Source organism: Hyperolius riggenbachi, chromosome 3, assembly GCF_040937935.1.
Source record: "Hyperolius riggenbachi isolate aHypRig1 chromosome 3, aHypRig1.pri, whole genome shotgun sequence".
Taxonomy (NCBI): domain Eukaryota; kingdom Metazoa; phylum Chordata; class Amphibia; order Anura; family Hyperoliidae; genus Hyperolius; species Hyperolius riggenbachi.
In genome coordinates this window covers 299,028,108-299,043,744 of record NC_090648.1, presented here as the reverse complement: position 1 = coordinate 299,043,744, position 15,637 = coordinate 299,028,108, and the positions used below count along the sequence as shown (strand labels likewise).

The window sequence follows — 15,637 nt, the reverse complement described above, 5'->3', positions numbered from 1 at the left end:
CTCTTCTCTTTATTACATTTATGACTGCATGGCGGCAAAAAGCATTGCTGCTATATCCGCACGCTTCTTGTCCTCATGCAAGGCCTGGGTTGTTGTGTCTCAAAAAGCGTGGCCTTCTCCTCCTGCGCCTCCTCCTGTTCCATCACGTGTGCTCTGTGCTGCTGCTGGGTTAGCGTTACCGGTCCCTGTTTATTGAACCTCTTATCTTTATTACATTTATGACTGCATGGCGGTAAAAAGCATGCTATCCGCACGCTTCTTGTCCTCATGCAAGGCCTGGGTTGTTGTGTCTCAAAAAGCGTGGCCTTCTCCTCCTGCGCCTCCTCCTGTTCCATCACGTGTGCTGCTGCTGCTGCTGGGTTAGCGTTACCGGTCCCTGTTTATTGAACCTCTTATCTTTATTACATTTATGACTGCCTGGCGGTAAAAACCATGTTACCTGTGCAAAGAAACATGACATTTTCAGCATTTAAAAGACAATTTTTCCTTTACAATCAATTTTCTCAAAAACTATAAGCTCTTTTTGCTAAATTTTTTTTCCTCTTGTACCCACTCCCAAGGTGCACATACCCTGTAAATTTGGGGTATGTAGCATGTAAGGAGGCTTTACAAACCCCATTGACTTCCATTATGTTCGGAGTTCGGGTCGAACACCCGAACATCGCGGCCATGTTCGGCCTGTTCGGCCCGAACCCGAACATCTAGATGTTCGCCCAACACTATTTTTTATCACATTATTGCTCGGTCAGGGCAAACTTATTCATAGACTTCAGAGGAAAGCAGCAATGTAAGGCAGCTGGAAAGGGAAAGTAGTGTCGTTCAGGCTGTTCTGCACATCTTAGCAATAGTTTAGTGGTTGGTAGAGCAAAAATCCAATCAGTAACTGTCATGATGTGCACAGTGTGCTGACTAAATGTAGAGCTGCATATATATATATATCTATATATGACTGTTGGACAATTGCTCTGGGGAGTGGGAGAGAAGCAATAAGTCCATGTCTGTCACCCCATCTGTAAATATACATACACATGCTCCAACAATATTGTACTTAATGATTGATGATTGGTCATTAGGGTAACAGTTCTAAGAATGACAGCTGTACAGACACATGTTGTCCGGCTATCAGGGCCGCCATCAGAAATTTTGGGGCCCCTCACACATCATCAGGCCCTGCCCCCCCCCTGGGCCCACTCACTGGTTGCTGTGTACACCCACTAGCCACCCCACCCCATGTACGTGCGCAGAGTGCGCTGCGGCAAAAAATGTGCTTGCTCCGACACTGAAGAAAACGGCATGCACAGCGTGATGCGGCAAAAAGTGGCCGTGACCATGGCATGTTGTAGGTGGGCCAAATACTAGCAAAATACAGGTAGCCCCCGGTTAACAAATGAGATAGGGACTTGTAGGTCCGTTCTTATCCTTTGTCCGTTCTCTTTTGCCCCCCCTCTTTTCTTCCTGTGCCTCTTTTGTCGCCCTCTGTCTCACCTCAGCTTGTGCCTCTTTTGTGTCCCTCTGTGTGACCTTAAATTCCCATCTCATCTCTTTTCTCCCTATGCCTCTTTTGTCCACCTCTGTTCTCCCTGTGCCTCTTTGCCCCCTGTGTTGCCTCTTGTTCCCTTATGTCTCAGCTTGTCCCCTAGCCAGTTATAGATGCCACCAGTATAGGTAGCCAGGTATAGGTTTCCCCAGTATAAGTAGCCAGCTATAGGTAGTGCCCCAGTATAGGTAGCCTGGTGTAGATGCCCCCAGTATAGGTAGCCTGGTATAGCTGGTACCCCAGTATAGGCCAGCAAGATACAGGTGCTCCAGTATAGGTATTCAACTCTAGGTGGTGCCCCGGTATAGGTAGCCTAGTATAGTTGCCCCCCGTATAGGTAGCCTGGTATGGGTGGTGCACCAGTATAGGTTAGCCATGTACAGGTGCCCCTAGTATAGATAGCAAGCTATAAACGCCCCAGTATAAGTAGCCAAGTATAGGTGGTGCCCCAGTATAGGTAGCCAGGTATCGGTGGTGCCCCAGAATATTGGTAGCTAGGTAGAGGTGGTTCCAACCCCAGTTTAGGTAGCCAGGTATAGGTGGTGGCCCAGTATAGGTAGCCTGTAGCCAGATATAGGTGGTGCCCCAGTATAGATAGTCTGCTGTAGCGGGCTCACTTATCTGCTCCCCACAGCCCTTCCAGAACTTTGGGGGGCCCAGGGCCCCCAGAATCACTGGGCCCCTCACTGCAGTGTCACTTGTCCCCGTCCCCCCCCCCCCCCCCCGATGGCTGCCCTGCCTGCTATTGCCAAGCAGTGCATCATGCTCCATGGAACAGAGAGATATTGAATGGTGAATGAGCAAGCAGCCTCCTCTGACACGGAAGGCAAAAACAGATAATGCACTCATTCTTCCTTGATCAGTAAACAACCCACTGTGATGCATCACTAAACCCCATCATGAGGTATCTGTATACACTAGATTTGTGGCCAAAATTACAAGAAATTATTGTCTCATCTGTGTAAAAAGACCTAAAATATGAAGTCTTCCAAATAATTTTACATGTCCTGTGATGGAGCACTGGAGAAGTTCCCTGACAGTGCTATACTAAAAATATCTTTGGGACTGATGAAATAAAGAACAAGCTTGATGTTAAAGGACAACTATCAAAGTTAACTAAAATTCTAAATTTCACATATATGTCGAGTAATTACTACCAAATAGCAATACAAAGGCCTTTTTTCATATTTTGTATGAAGAAAATATGATTTTTACAGAGAAAAAGTCTCACTGTTGGCAATACTGTGGAGGAAGCAGAAATATAGTTTAAAATGTGTGTAAATAATCATCAGCTGAAGCTCTGGGTTCCTGTCTGTGTGTGTCTCCTTCTGCCATGCAGTGTAAAGTAAACATACAGTTTACAGACAGGTTACAGTGCATCTCTGCCCCCCCCCCCCCCCCCTCATGGCGACACAAATCGTTACAAAACAGCTGGTAAACACGGCTTTTCTTTCCACACAGGCTGTACGAGAGACCTAAAAAAAAAATATCATGATTGCAGGTGCCATCCACCATCCAACCCCACCATTATTTGCCACTAAAATGATCAGGAGCCTTCTCTGTGTGATCAATAGGAAATCAGCAGGAAAATTCAAATAAACCCCCTGTAGGGAAATTCAATATTTTAATCCACTACCAAGCATTGCTATTGCTCAATTAATATGGGCCACCACGCATATAGTAATGCTAGGTGGCAAATGGAAAATGTATGTTTTTTTTAATTTGCATTTAGTTCAATTTAAGTTTAATCATTAACTCTATATTATTTTAAAATAAAAAAATGACCATTTTACTTATTTACCTGGGAGCAGTAAACATCTGGGGGTCACGTTATTAAAAAAAAAAAGTTTCAGGATTCCACCATAGGCAGTCCAGGGCCAGCTCCTAGCACAAGGTGAGCATAAGCCCCCTTGATCTTAATGTTTTGCAAAGGCAATTTGCAAAAAGTGGGTGAAAATGCAGCAGAGAGCCCTCCCATCTTATGTGGGTCAAGAGGTGGATCTTCACATCAGTATAACTTGGTGTATAACAGTTTGATTGGAAGCACAGAGGGCAAGTGCTAAAGTATATTTGAGGAAGGGAATGTAAAAAATTTCAGGGACACTTAAATACAATAAAAAAAAAAAAATATATATATATATATATATATATATATATATATATTATATTATATACACACACACACACACACACACACACACACACACACACACACTATAGATAGATATAGAATATATGATATACTGTATATATATATATATATATATATATATATATATATATATATATATATATATTTTTTAATATTCATCTGTTTTATGAAATAGCATAACAATAACAGTTTTTAATAGTCTTAGGTTATAAGCTAAATACCCTCTTCCTTCTTAGATAATAACCGCAAGTACCAAGAAGCATCATTTACTTTATTGCCTGGAAAATCTATCTCTCATGAATCCTGATTAAGCATGCATATGCATCATTATGTTCTGATATATGTATATTTTATGTCTGTACTAATTGCTTCTCTTTGTTCCTTTGGGTTTGCATCCATATATTGAGAAATCAATATAGTTATATGCTTTAGGGAAAGGTAAATTGTTTTATTTAATGTTTAAGCTGCTTTCCGTTGCCAGCTGCAGGTATTTTAATTAGTCTCGGTAGCATGTCTAGAAATTGATTTTATGAAATACAAAACAATGTACATGACGGATTGTACCAGGTAATGTAGAACACAATGTGACAAAAATATACACAGTTGGTGTTTTGTCCACAGGGAATCATGCAGGATCTGCAGATTGTTATCATGCCGCAAGGATTTATCTCCCAGTGCCCTGATCTAAATCGCAGTAAGCATATACAATTATATTCTGTTTCTTTATTTAAAATAACAATAGAGCCTTACCTTGAGTTTCAGCATGTGTGATATACATACAATTATCATTTCAGCCTGTCCAACATGTAATGACTTTCATGGACTGGTTCAGAAAATTATGGAGCTGCAAGATATTTTGGCAAAAACTTCAGCAAAGGTAATTTGATTCCCCCCCCCCCCCCCCCCCCCTTAGTAGTAATATAATCTTACTATGTAAAGGTGGTGTAAAGGTGGTCATGCACACTATAATAAAATGTTTAATTTTCTTTTGTTTTCTCAATAACAATGTTCGTTTTTTAAAGAAAAATTTAAAATTTTTATTTTCTTTTAATCGCTAAATGTTTTCATTGTGTTTTGATTGCCCTTGGTGGGAAATTCTGATCATTTTTTTCTCAAAAATAAATGAATGGTGTAGGATAAATTGTAATTGTGTATTTATAAATCTAATATTTTTTTTTTTTTTTTTTTGCTAATTTTTTTTTTCTTACAGTTGGGAAAAAAATGTACACAAAATATATACAATCATGTATCTTGTGTCTCCTTGGTGGAAAGGTTGCATACTATTTAGCCCTGTCATGTCAGCAGCCCTCTCTGCTGTTATTAACAGGGCAGTCCAGAGCTCAATAAATCCCCAAAACTTGATGGACTTCTATTCCTGCCTTGACTGTGAACTACTGCAGAGACCTGGCAACATTCACATGAGGAGGAGAGTTGGCCACTAGATGGGTCTGGTGTCTGATTTTCATTCAACTTCAGAGGCATGCAGTGCTCAGAAGAACTGCAGAATGTAATGAAGCCCTGTTATTGGCAGTGGCAAATGCTCCTGAGATTTGAATTACCCAAAATCACTACAACCACTTCAAAGTGAGCCTGACTTTAGCCAAACACCTGTTTAATGGAAGTCATTATCTCACTCAAATAGTGTGGTTTGTGTCAAGATTCAGAATTCCAGTATGTAAATGTGTCCACTAGAGTCCCTGGACTGGCTCACATCTCCCATAGATTACAATGACTTCTTGGACTGGCTCACATCTCCCATAGATTACAATCACTTCTTGCATACATATGTCAGTAGGGACAGTTGAGCACCTCCTCAGGAGTCATAAGAAATTGATGGGTCATTTAAGCTGTTGGCCTGTCTAAAGTCAAATTAACAGGGTAGATTCATCTTTTGGTAATTTTTCTCATAAATTTACCCCTTTTTTTTTTTTTTTGCTTCTAGAGTCACCTGCTTGCTTATTAGACAATGGATGCAGCTTAGGTGAACACCTTGATGTTTAGACGTTAGCTTTATGAATGCATTTATGAGATTTCGAAGAGTAATTTTAGAAAGGAAATCGTGGGGAGAAAATAATTTTATGTTGATATATATTTATGCTTTTAAACATTATCTGAAAACTATCCTATTTCTTCTGATGAATGTTCCTGAAAAAATGAATTATGGAGTTTACATTGGGCCCGATTTTATTAAAGTGTTGCCGAACATTTCCTGATTTATTACGGCAAATGGTTTAGTACAAGGCTTCCCATCCCTGTCCTCAAGTACCACCAACAGTACTTGTTTTGCAGAAAACCACAAACATTCACAGGTGAGGTAATTTGTGTCTGGGCAGAGCTAATTAACTGCCTCTGTGGATTTAAACAAAACATGGACTATTCGGGGTATTTGAGGACAGGGTTTGGGAAAACCAGAGCTGCTTTAAAAAAAATCTGCTGCTTGGTCATAAGGTTGTGGCCCTAACTTGTCATACTGACACAATGGGAATTACTAAAAGGGTAATACTAATTACTGGTGGTTTGACTACAGCTGGTTGCAGCATCCACAGTACAAGTCCCTTATGCAGAATGAATCCAGGACAGCCTGAGTTAATTAGAAAACAAGTCTCACTAACTTTGTTGCAGGGCCCACTGTGTGAATATAGCAGGTAAAGTTTGCAATTCTATATTGCCTATCCACAGATTTAAAAAATAAATATCTGATCTAGGTGTGTTAAGTCCTTGGACGAGATTCACAAAAGAATGGTTGCATTTACGTAAACATAGAGCACATGTAAATTTTACCGGCGTTTAAATAAACTGCATAATGGGGGCTGCTAAATGAAGAATTGTAGTGAAATAACGTAATGAATACAATTACTTGACTGCCAATGGCAGAGATGGCAGATAAGCTCATTTGGAACCACAGGATGTTAACAATATGTCTGATTCCATGAATCAGGAAGTAGAAACAGTGCAGATTTATTTTAGGATTTGTATCAGCTGTAACAAAGAAATTTGTTTTTTTAAAGGTTATTAAGCTGTTGTGTATCTTTTAGCGTATAGAGGTCGTTTGACATTCTGAGTTCAGGTCTGCTTTAAGTTCTACCAAGTGATCTCTGCGGAGTGTTCATTTTGTGACAGTTCTATGCACAGAGGGAGATACTGCTTGCTTGGCAGTTGGAAACAGCTGTTATTTCCCACAATGCAACATGGTTCACAGACCGCAAACCGTCCAGGCCATGGCACCACACTGTGGGGGGGGGGGGGGGGGCAGGGATTCACCAAGATATCAGCCATATAGATGTCCCTGATGATCTATTTGAGAAAAGGTGAAACATTCTCCTGGGAAAAGGTGTTGCCTACTGATTGGGATGATGTTCAAGCCTGGTTTAAAGTTCTCTTAAGTAGCGCAACTGGTGTTATGTGCACTTCTACATCTGTAACACAAGTTGTGATACTTGCAGAACTCCCTTTATTTAGTTTGCCTCAATGCCTGTAAAATTTACGTGCTCTGTTTGCACATGCAATTTTTACTGTACTTTTGTGAATCTATCCTCTTATAATATGCTTGGAGATGCTTTGATAAATCAGGCCCCAGTGGATGTGTAGATGGTAATAGACTGTTGAAAAACGTAGATGAGGAAACAGAAGAATTAAATAGAGATAACGTTTAACGAAACTAAACCCATCATTGAACTAGCCAAATTCTAAAAGCAATCATGCTTAGCCATGTACTACCTTTTGGAAATAAACTTTTCCAGTGGAAAGATCCATCATGTAGCTTTGCTTACTGCAGCTCTGCAGGTACTTAAGACTTAAATATAGACTTAAATAGTCTATAAAGTAGCCACCAAAATACACAAGTTATTGCAGTCCAGTTTCAAAGGCAAATTTTCCTTCAATCTATAAACCACTTCGAAAGATCATTTAAATCTGCTTTTTCTACCCATGATATATTAGTGTGTCTTGCTCTTAGTTTAAACCAGATAACCTCAATCTTGTGATGCACAAAGCCATCACTCGCAACTCCCCCACCCACACTAAGCTGCGACTGCGTACGCACACCATGACCGCCGCACTAAGCTGCTGCCTACACTAAGCCACTGCCCACAACTGCACCACCCACAACTGCACCACTCACACTAAGGTACGACTGCGTACGCACACCATGACCCCTGCACTAAGCCACTGCCCAAAACTGCACCATCCACACTAAGGTACGACTGCATAAGCACACCATGACCGCTGCACTAAGCTGCTGCCCACACTAAGCCACTGCCCACAACTGCACCACTCACACTAAGGTACGACTGCGTACGCACACCATGACTGCCGCACTAAGCTGCTGCCTACACTAAGCCACTGCCCACAACTGCACCACCCACACTAAGGTACGACTGCGTACGCACACCATGACTGCCGCACTAAGCTGCTGCCTACACTAAGCCACTGCCCACAACTGCACCACTCACACTAAGGTACGACTGCGTACGCACACCATGACTGCCGCACTAAGCTGCTGCCTACACTAAGCCACTGCCCACAACTGCACCACCCACACTAAGGTACGACTGCATACGCACACCATGACCGCTGCACTAAGCTGCTGCCCACACTAAGCCACTGCCCACAACTGCACCACCCACACTAAGGTACGACTGCGTACGCACACCATGACCGCCGCACTAAGCTGCTGCCTACACTAAGCCACTGCCCACAACTGCACCACCCACAACTGCACCACTCACACTAACGTACGACTGCGTATGCACACCATGACTGCCGCACTAAGCTGCTGCCTACACTAAGCCACTGCCCACAACTGCACCACCCACACTAAGCTGCCGCCCACATGGCCGGGCATACTTACATTGATTGATTGTTTCTATACTACACACTGTGCTAAAATAAAAGATAAGCAAGTTCTCCAAAGCAGTGTCTATTGTATCCCATGGTGATTTTCGTTATTTGTGGATCTGTCGGTCAGGCTATTTTTTCCTCCTTCCTATCCCTCAGACATATTTGCAGGCATTAGTTTGGTTTCTTACCAAAGACAGAGTCTGAACATTATTCTGAATTTATACCGCTGTTATCATTTGAGGAGGAAAAAGCAATAGTTAAACATTACAGTATATTATAATTGCTATTTAATTTCCAGTACAGTGAATACTATCAATACCTAAGTGTTCTAAAATGACAATGTACAAATAATGTCTAAGTAGCTGTGTAAACATTTTCCTACTTTTCATGTTAAATATCAGATGCAAAAGCTGTAATTTGAGGGTAGGATTTGGCTAAATTGGGACAAATCAATTTCAGAAGGGGTGTCTGCTTCAATGCACAGCCAGAGTTGCATATCAGACTACAGAAAGCAAATATCAAACTCTGAAAGCAAAAACAGTATGAAAAGCTGTGACAATTAGTTACATTTCCTCTGCTCTCTTCAGACACTTCAGTCAGAAACACAGGACACAGAAGCTGCAGCTGTTGGGAGCTTTCTCTCTGTCACACACCGAGTTACACATAGAGTTAACTGATCAAGTGTGAGGGGAATTTCCCCTCTCCTCATGGCTCAGTCTGCCGTCAGTTTTGGCGTCAGTAAAGTTTGAAAGTATTTTGATAACAGTAAACAAAGAGGTTGCTACTAAAATGTATACACCAGTACTTAGCAGCACTTCCCAAACAATTCCCGTGTCAATTGAAAAAATATGTGAATCGATAGTATTCCTTTAACCCCCTTGCCGTTAAAATTCTGGCGGCAAGGGGGCAGCGCAACACTTCTTTTTGTTGTTTTTTTTTACATCATGTAGCGAGCCCAGGGCTCGCTACATGATAGCCGCTGACAAGCGGCATCCCCCTATTCACTCTGATCGCCTTCGGCGATCAGAGTAAGCAGGAAATCCCGTTCAGAACGGGATTTCCTGCTGGGCTTCCCCGGTCGCCATGGCGACCGGGCGGGATGACCTCACCGACGTCATGGACGTCAGAGGGAATCCCGATCCACCCCTCAGCGCTGCCTGGCACTGATTGGCCAGGCTGCGCAAGGGGTCTGGAGGGGGGTGGCGCGGCGGGTAGCGGCGAATCGGCGGTGAGCGGCGGCGATCAGAAACTGCACGCAGCTAGCAAAGTGCTAGCTGCGTGCAGGAAATTTTTTTTTTTTTTTTTGAAAATCGGCCCAGTGGGGCCTGAGAAATCCTCCTACGCAGGTTACCCCGAGCTGAGCTCGGGATAACCGGCAAGGAGGTTAATGGAATTTCCCTTTAAAACCGCTAGAGTCTGTTATTCCCTGAAAGCATAAATATGTTTTCACACCTACTTCCTGTGAACTCTAAAGGCCCACCACCTCATTGTAGACTCATGGTTTCCGCTGTAATGTTCACAGTATTCCTGGAAGAATGTGTCACATGACCATGGAAGCAGGACATTTGGGTACCCGTTAGCGGCAGAAATTTAAGTGCCCCATAGGTGCCCGTACAAAATATTGGTAAGGCTCTGAGAAAAAAAAAACATTTTTGCATCTGATAAATGTTTTTTTTTGTCAGAAACGTTGTCGGGGGGGGGGGGGGTGTCTATAAGGTTAGGTGTGGGGGGGTGTGTTTAGGGTTAGGCTTGGGGGATTTAGGGTTAGGCATCAGCAGAGGGTTGGTTAAGGTTACGCATCAGTAGAGGGAGGGTCCTGTGTGAGAATAGGGCTAGGTTTAGTAGTAGTAAAATATTAGTATTAGTTATCGATGTATTACTATCGTAACAAAATGTAGAATATTAATAAATAATTTTGATATCCTAATAGCCGAAATTGGGTGCCCAAATTTTCTTATGCCCATTTTTCATGCTTGCTTACACCTAACTGACCTGCCAAAGTCTGCATCCATATAGACCATAAGAAAAGTATTCTGTCCTATATTTTGCTTCCATGCACTATTTATATGTATTTCATTTTTGTTGCTATTACAATTTTCCTTGTTCTGTTTTGGAGTTAGGTGGACTTTAATACAAATCTAACTCATGGTCAGCACATCATTAGAGTTGACATGGGTAAGGTGATGAGTAGCTGTGTGTTGTGACATGCTGTCAGGAACAGAGGTAAAAGGCTATGCTGGAGCTAAATCTGAAGTTTCATTGTCACCCAGTTTCTATGCTATAGTATGCAATGATGCAAGAACACTAATAAGTGTACTTCAAATCAGCCAGCAGGACCAGTTCTGAGTACTTATGCATCATAGACAAGACAGCCACTGTCCACCTAGGGGCAAACTCAGGTTTTTCAAGGGGGGGGGGGGGATTCCTGAAAGGTCTCCCTCAGCCACGCACAATACAGTATAATAATATTGTAGGACATCATGCTGGATACACATAATAAAATTTCCTGTCCGACTGACAGGATCTGACAATTATTTCCTAAATGTCCGATCTGCTCCCGATCAACAACGGGATTGATCAGGAGCAGTGTGGATACAGATAATAATGAGGACAGTTGACATTGCTAATGAAGGGGAAAGTGAAGAATTTGCACAGCAGGGCACAGGGCTGTGCTCCTACCTGATTCTGTTAAGTTCCCCAGAGCTGCTCCATGCTCTTTACACACACTGCTGCTACATCCAAAGTCATTTGTGGCTGGGAAAGAAAGGGGGCAGTGCTGTAAGCTGCAGGATGCCCTCAGATATATCCTGGTTTCTCAACTTGTGCCTGTCCCCAGACACTGCACCGGCCCTGGTCTGAGGGGGGATTCTGGGCAGCTGTAATCCTCCCCCTGCGTTTCCCTATGCCACCCACCCACCATCTTTATTAAAGACTTAAGGGCTCTGCACTTTTATTTTGGAACTTTATGTTCCCTAGTTTAATTGAAGCAGTTATATGAATACTCTGTTTCATTGCTATTGGAAACATTGTATCATAGAAGCAATCGTAAACAAAGTTGCATGGTTATTAAAGTATTGCTAAAGCAATCCTGGCTCTAGAAAACATAACTATCTTGAGAATATAGTGATCATACACTACTGTACATTAAAGGGAACACAAGGTGAGAGAGATATGAAGGCTGACATGTTTATTTCCTTTTAAATAATGCACATTGGCCTCAATTCACTAAGCTTATCTCCTGTCTTTAATAACTCTTCTAGAGTGGTTACCATGGTGATAAGGCATGTAGTATTTAGGAAACATTTTACCTCAGGCAAGCCTAAAGTTAACTCTTCTGTCTTTAAGTTAACTCTCCAATCCTTAAAATAACTCCAGAGTTAAAGACAGGCTGTTAATTAACTGCGTGTGAAATTAACTACAGAGGAGGTAAATTAACTACAGAGTAGGTAAATTAACTGCAGAGAAGGTAACTTAAGGAATGAAGAGATAAGATAACTCTCTCACTGTGTGGAGGTAAGTTTTTTTTCTCTTGCCTTATTATCTCCAGCATGATCTTAGTGAATTGAGGCCATTGTCTGGCTGTCTTGCTAATCTTCTGCCTCTAAAGGCCCATACACACATCCGTTTTTTGCGAACGACTGGTCGTTTGAACGACCCGTCGTTCAGTCGTTCGCCCGCTAAATTGGGCGTGTGTACAGACTGTTGTTCGCGTGATAAGAGTGAGTTTGAGTGATCCGCCCGGCGAACGACAGTCTGTACACACGCCCGATTTAGCGGGCGAACGACGGGTGGTTCAAACGACCCGTTGTTCGCAAAAAACGGACGTGTGTATGGGCCTTAATACTTTAATCCATAGACCTTAAATAAGCATGCAGATCAGATGTCTATGACAAATCTGACAAGATTAGCTGCATGCTTGTTTCACGTGTGTGATTTACAGAGCTGGGACAAGGTCCTCCAGCACCCAAGGCTGAGACACCAAAGTGCGCCCCTACATCCCTGCCACCCCAGCCGTCACACACTGATTGCTATTAGACTAAGAGGCGCCACAGGGCCCACAACCTCCCCAACACCTTAATATCTAGTTATGTGGCTTGCAGTCACTGCCCTGTTATCCCCTTTTCTTATTTCTTTCTGCTTCAAACACAATTAGGAATGACAGCTGAATGAATTCTGCGCCCCCTCCTACACTGCGCCCTGAGGCTGGAGCCTCTCCAGCCTATGCCTCGGCCCGGCCCTGGTGATTTAGACCCTATTGACCAGAAAGAGCAGCAGGACTGCCAGGAAACTAGTATTGTTTAAAAGGAAATAGAGATGGTAGCTTCCATAGGTTTCACACCTCAGGTTCATTTTAAAACTCCTCTGAATAGAGTCCAAAGAATGAAAGATAGTGGCATCTGTTATGCCAGTGTTATGCTGTTCTGGTCACTATTATAATACAAACTGGGGTGCCCATTTAAAGGACATATGAGATGAAAATAAACTGATGAGAAAACAATTGTATCTATTCGCCTTCTCCTAAAATGACATTTTTTTTAGATATCAGTTTTATTTTATATTTAAATCTAGTTGTTACTGTTACATTTGCTTAATGACACCTTCATTGAAGTATGCCAGAGCTCAAATCTATGAATTATTGACCCTTTTTATCTCTTTCCTGCTCTCAGAAGCCATTTACTGACAGGAAAAAGTTGTATGGCTATAATTGCTTATCAGTGACAGTTATGCTATAGTCTAACTCAGTCCAACCTGGTCCCGGCCCAGACAAACTGTCACTTGCATACCTGATGCTCTTTCAGGCAGAGAAAGAAAAAAAGGAACACAGACTAGTTATTTGTGTGCTTGTTTATCTCATCATGTCACGTCACCTCTGTTGTCCTTTAAGATAAATAAGTTATTGACTTGACTGTTAGCTTCTATGTCATGTCTCGTGTTTTATGCTTTCAACTTACAATATAGATCTATCTATTATGTAAGAATCCACTATTATTTAATTTATTATAATTCCGTTAAAAGTGTACACAGCATAGTTCCCTATATACCATCAAGCAGGATGTGCCCTGGGCAACTGCCTTCTTTGCTTGTGTCTAAAAATAGCCCTAAAGCCCAACCTCTGCCTATTTTAATTTTAGGGACTATATTCTGTTTAGAGAAACTAATAATAATTGTACTGATTTTTTTTTTCTTAATCACATTTGCTGAATCATATTAAATCCCAAATGTTCTAACTCCATAGATTTTCAGCTTTCAGAAAATATAGGGTTTGGATGGTCTTTAGTACATCAATAAGACTTGTTAAGTCCATTTTATTAGTGTATAGGGAAAGTGAAAAAAGGTCAGTAATCTGAGACACAGGGAAAAAAACACTCTAGTAATTGAGTTTAACAGAATTACAATTTATTAAAACAAATGAAACTAAGATGAAATTGTTTTCAGTTGTTCTTATGCATTCATTCCCTTTAATACAGATCACAAAATATTTTTATATACAGCCAAGGTAGAATTCTTCTTATACAGTGCTGACCTATGCAGAAAAAGCCGACAACCAGGAAGAGACGTTTTCTCCTAGCAGGAGGTTCAGGTTATTAAACAGAATATCCTCTTCCACAGACCAATATAGCTATTATACCTGAAGGTTTTGACATATATCATATGTGCTCAATATATCACTAACAAATGCTCCTGCAGGTTTTTTTTTCTAGTGTGCTGCAGTGTAAGGAAATGTCCTGGCACAGTGCAATGCATTATTGCTTCTCTGAAGGGAATGGGGATGACAGCTCCCAAGGGCCACACAGAGAAATTTTAATGTCAGACAGCCTTACAGTCTCCAGTGTTAAAAACATTTGATAAGATATGATGTTGGAGCATCCAAAACAGGCATATCCTATATAATAAAACCTTACTGTCTCTGTGTCCCGTGTCCCAGCGAGTGTCCCATCTGCGCTCTGCGCATCTGCAGGATGCAGAGACAGTGAGGGGGAGTGACGTGAGACACACAGCCAAGGGGAGGATGGCGGGCATGCTCGGGCGGGGGGCGCGCTGCTCGGGTGCGTGCGCGGTGGGCGCATGCGAAATGAAGACCTAGCCTGTTTTTAAACGGGCTTAGGTCCACTAGTTATACAATAAAATGCAAGTGTCCCTGCATCATCAACTGAATGGTTGTGTGTCCCTGGCTTTTTGTACTGAGCATGTGCGCAGCCAGGGCAGTTAGGACACAGGGCCGGATCTGACAGTTTGCTGTGTGTGGTTCACAGAGGTTCTCATTGCATTGTGGGAAATAACAGCTTTTTCCAACTGCCAAGAAAGCTGCTCCCTGTGTGCATATACTTCAGACAGTGGTGGGGAACGAGCAAGCGGGACGCGTATGTGCGTGCATTGCGGGGGGGGGGGGGGTAGCAGCTGTGATATAGCACCCATTTTTTAATAGGCGGGCCTTTTTACTAGTATTTTATTAGAAACTTTAATAAAAAATGTTTTTGTGCCATCTACTGTAATAACTGTTTACTACTAAAACTGGTTCACTCCATTACAGCTGTCACTGCAGTATAAAGCTATGTACCCACCTGGCAATTTTCCAGATTATTTTCTGGATGACTTGCGATTCTTACACAACGTCGCCAGGTGGACCCAGAAGCACGATTGCGGACGTTGCGTAGCGTTGTGCAATGACTAAAGACCAAAACAGCGGATCAGATCTTTAATGGGAAGGTCCGAGCAATGAAATAATAAAACATCCACTTACCTGGGGCTTCCTCCAGCCCCCTACATCCATCCTGTGCCCTCGCCACAGCTCTGGTGGCTCCAATCCCCTCTGGTGGAGATGCCGACCTCACCAGGTTGGCTTCTGGGTCGGCTTCCCCTGCGCTCCAGCGTGTGGCTCACTGGTCGCGCTGACGTAATCTGGACTGTATAGCGCAGTCACAGAACTACTGCCCCTGTGTAATACAGTCCGGATGACATCAGTGGGACTGAGAGCCGCTAGCTCAGGCGCAGTGGATATCCTGTGCCTGAGGGGACCCTGGGTCACCAGCGGCAAGGGCACAGGACGGCTGTCAGGGGCGGGAGGAAGCCCCAGGTAGGTGGATTTTTTTTTATTTTCAATGTTCTCG

The 15,637-nt window shown here is 42.6% G+C and overlaps 1 protein-coding gene across 1 annotated transcript in view; it reads left to right on the top strand.

Annotated features, from left to right (window-relative positions):
• LOC137562309 (protein kinase C-binding protein NELL2-like) overlaps positions 1-15,637 on the top strand; it is a 256,518-nt gene that overhangs the window by 59,478 nt on the left and 181,403 nt on the right. The window contains exons 5-6 of the mRNA XM_068273644.1: positions 4,311-4,383; positions 4,484-4,566. Coding sequence (XP_068129745.1) covers positions 4,311-4,383; positions 4,484-4,566 — 156 coding nt within the window. The remainder of the gene's footprint in view (positions 1-4,310; positions 4,384-4,483; positions 4,567-15,637) is intronic.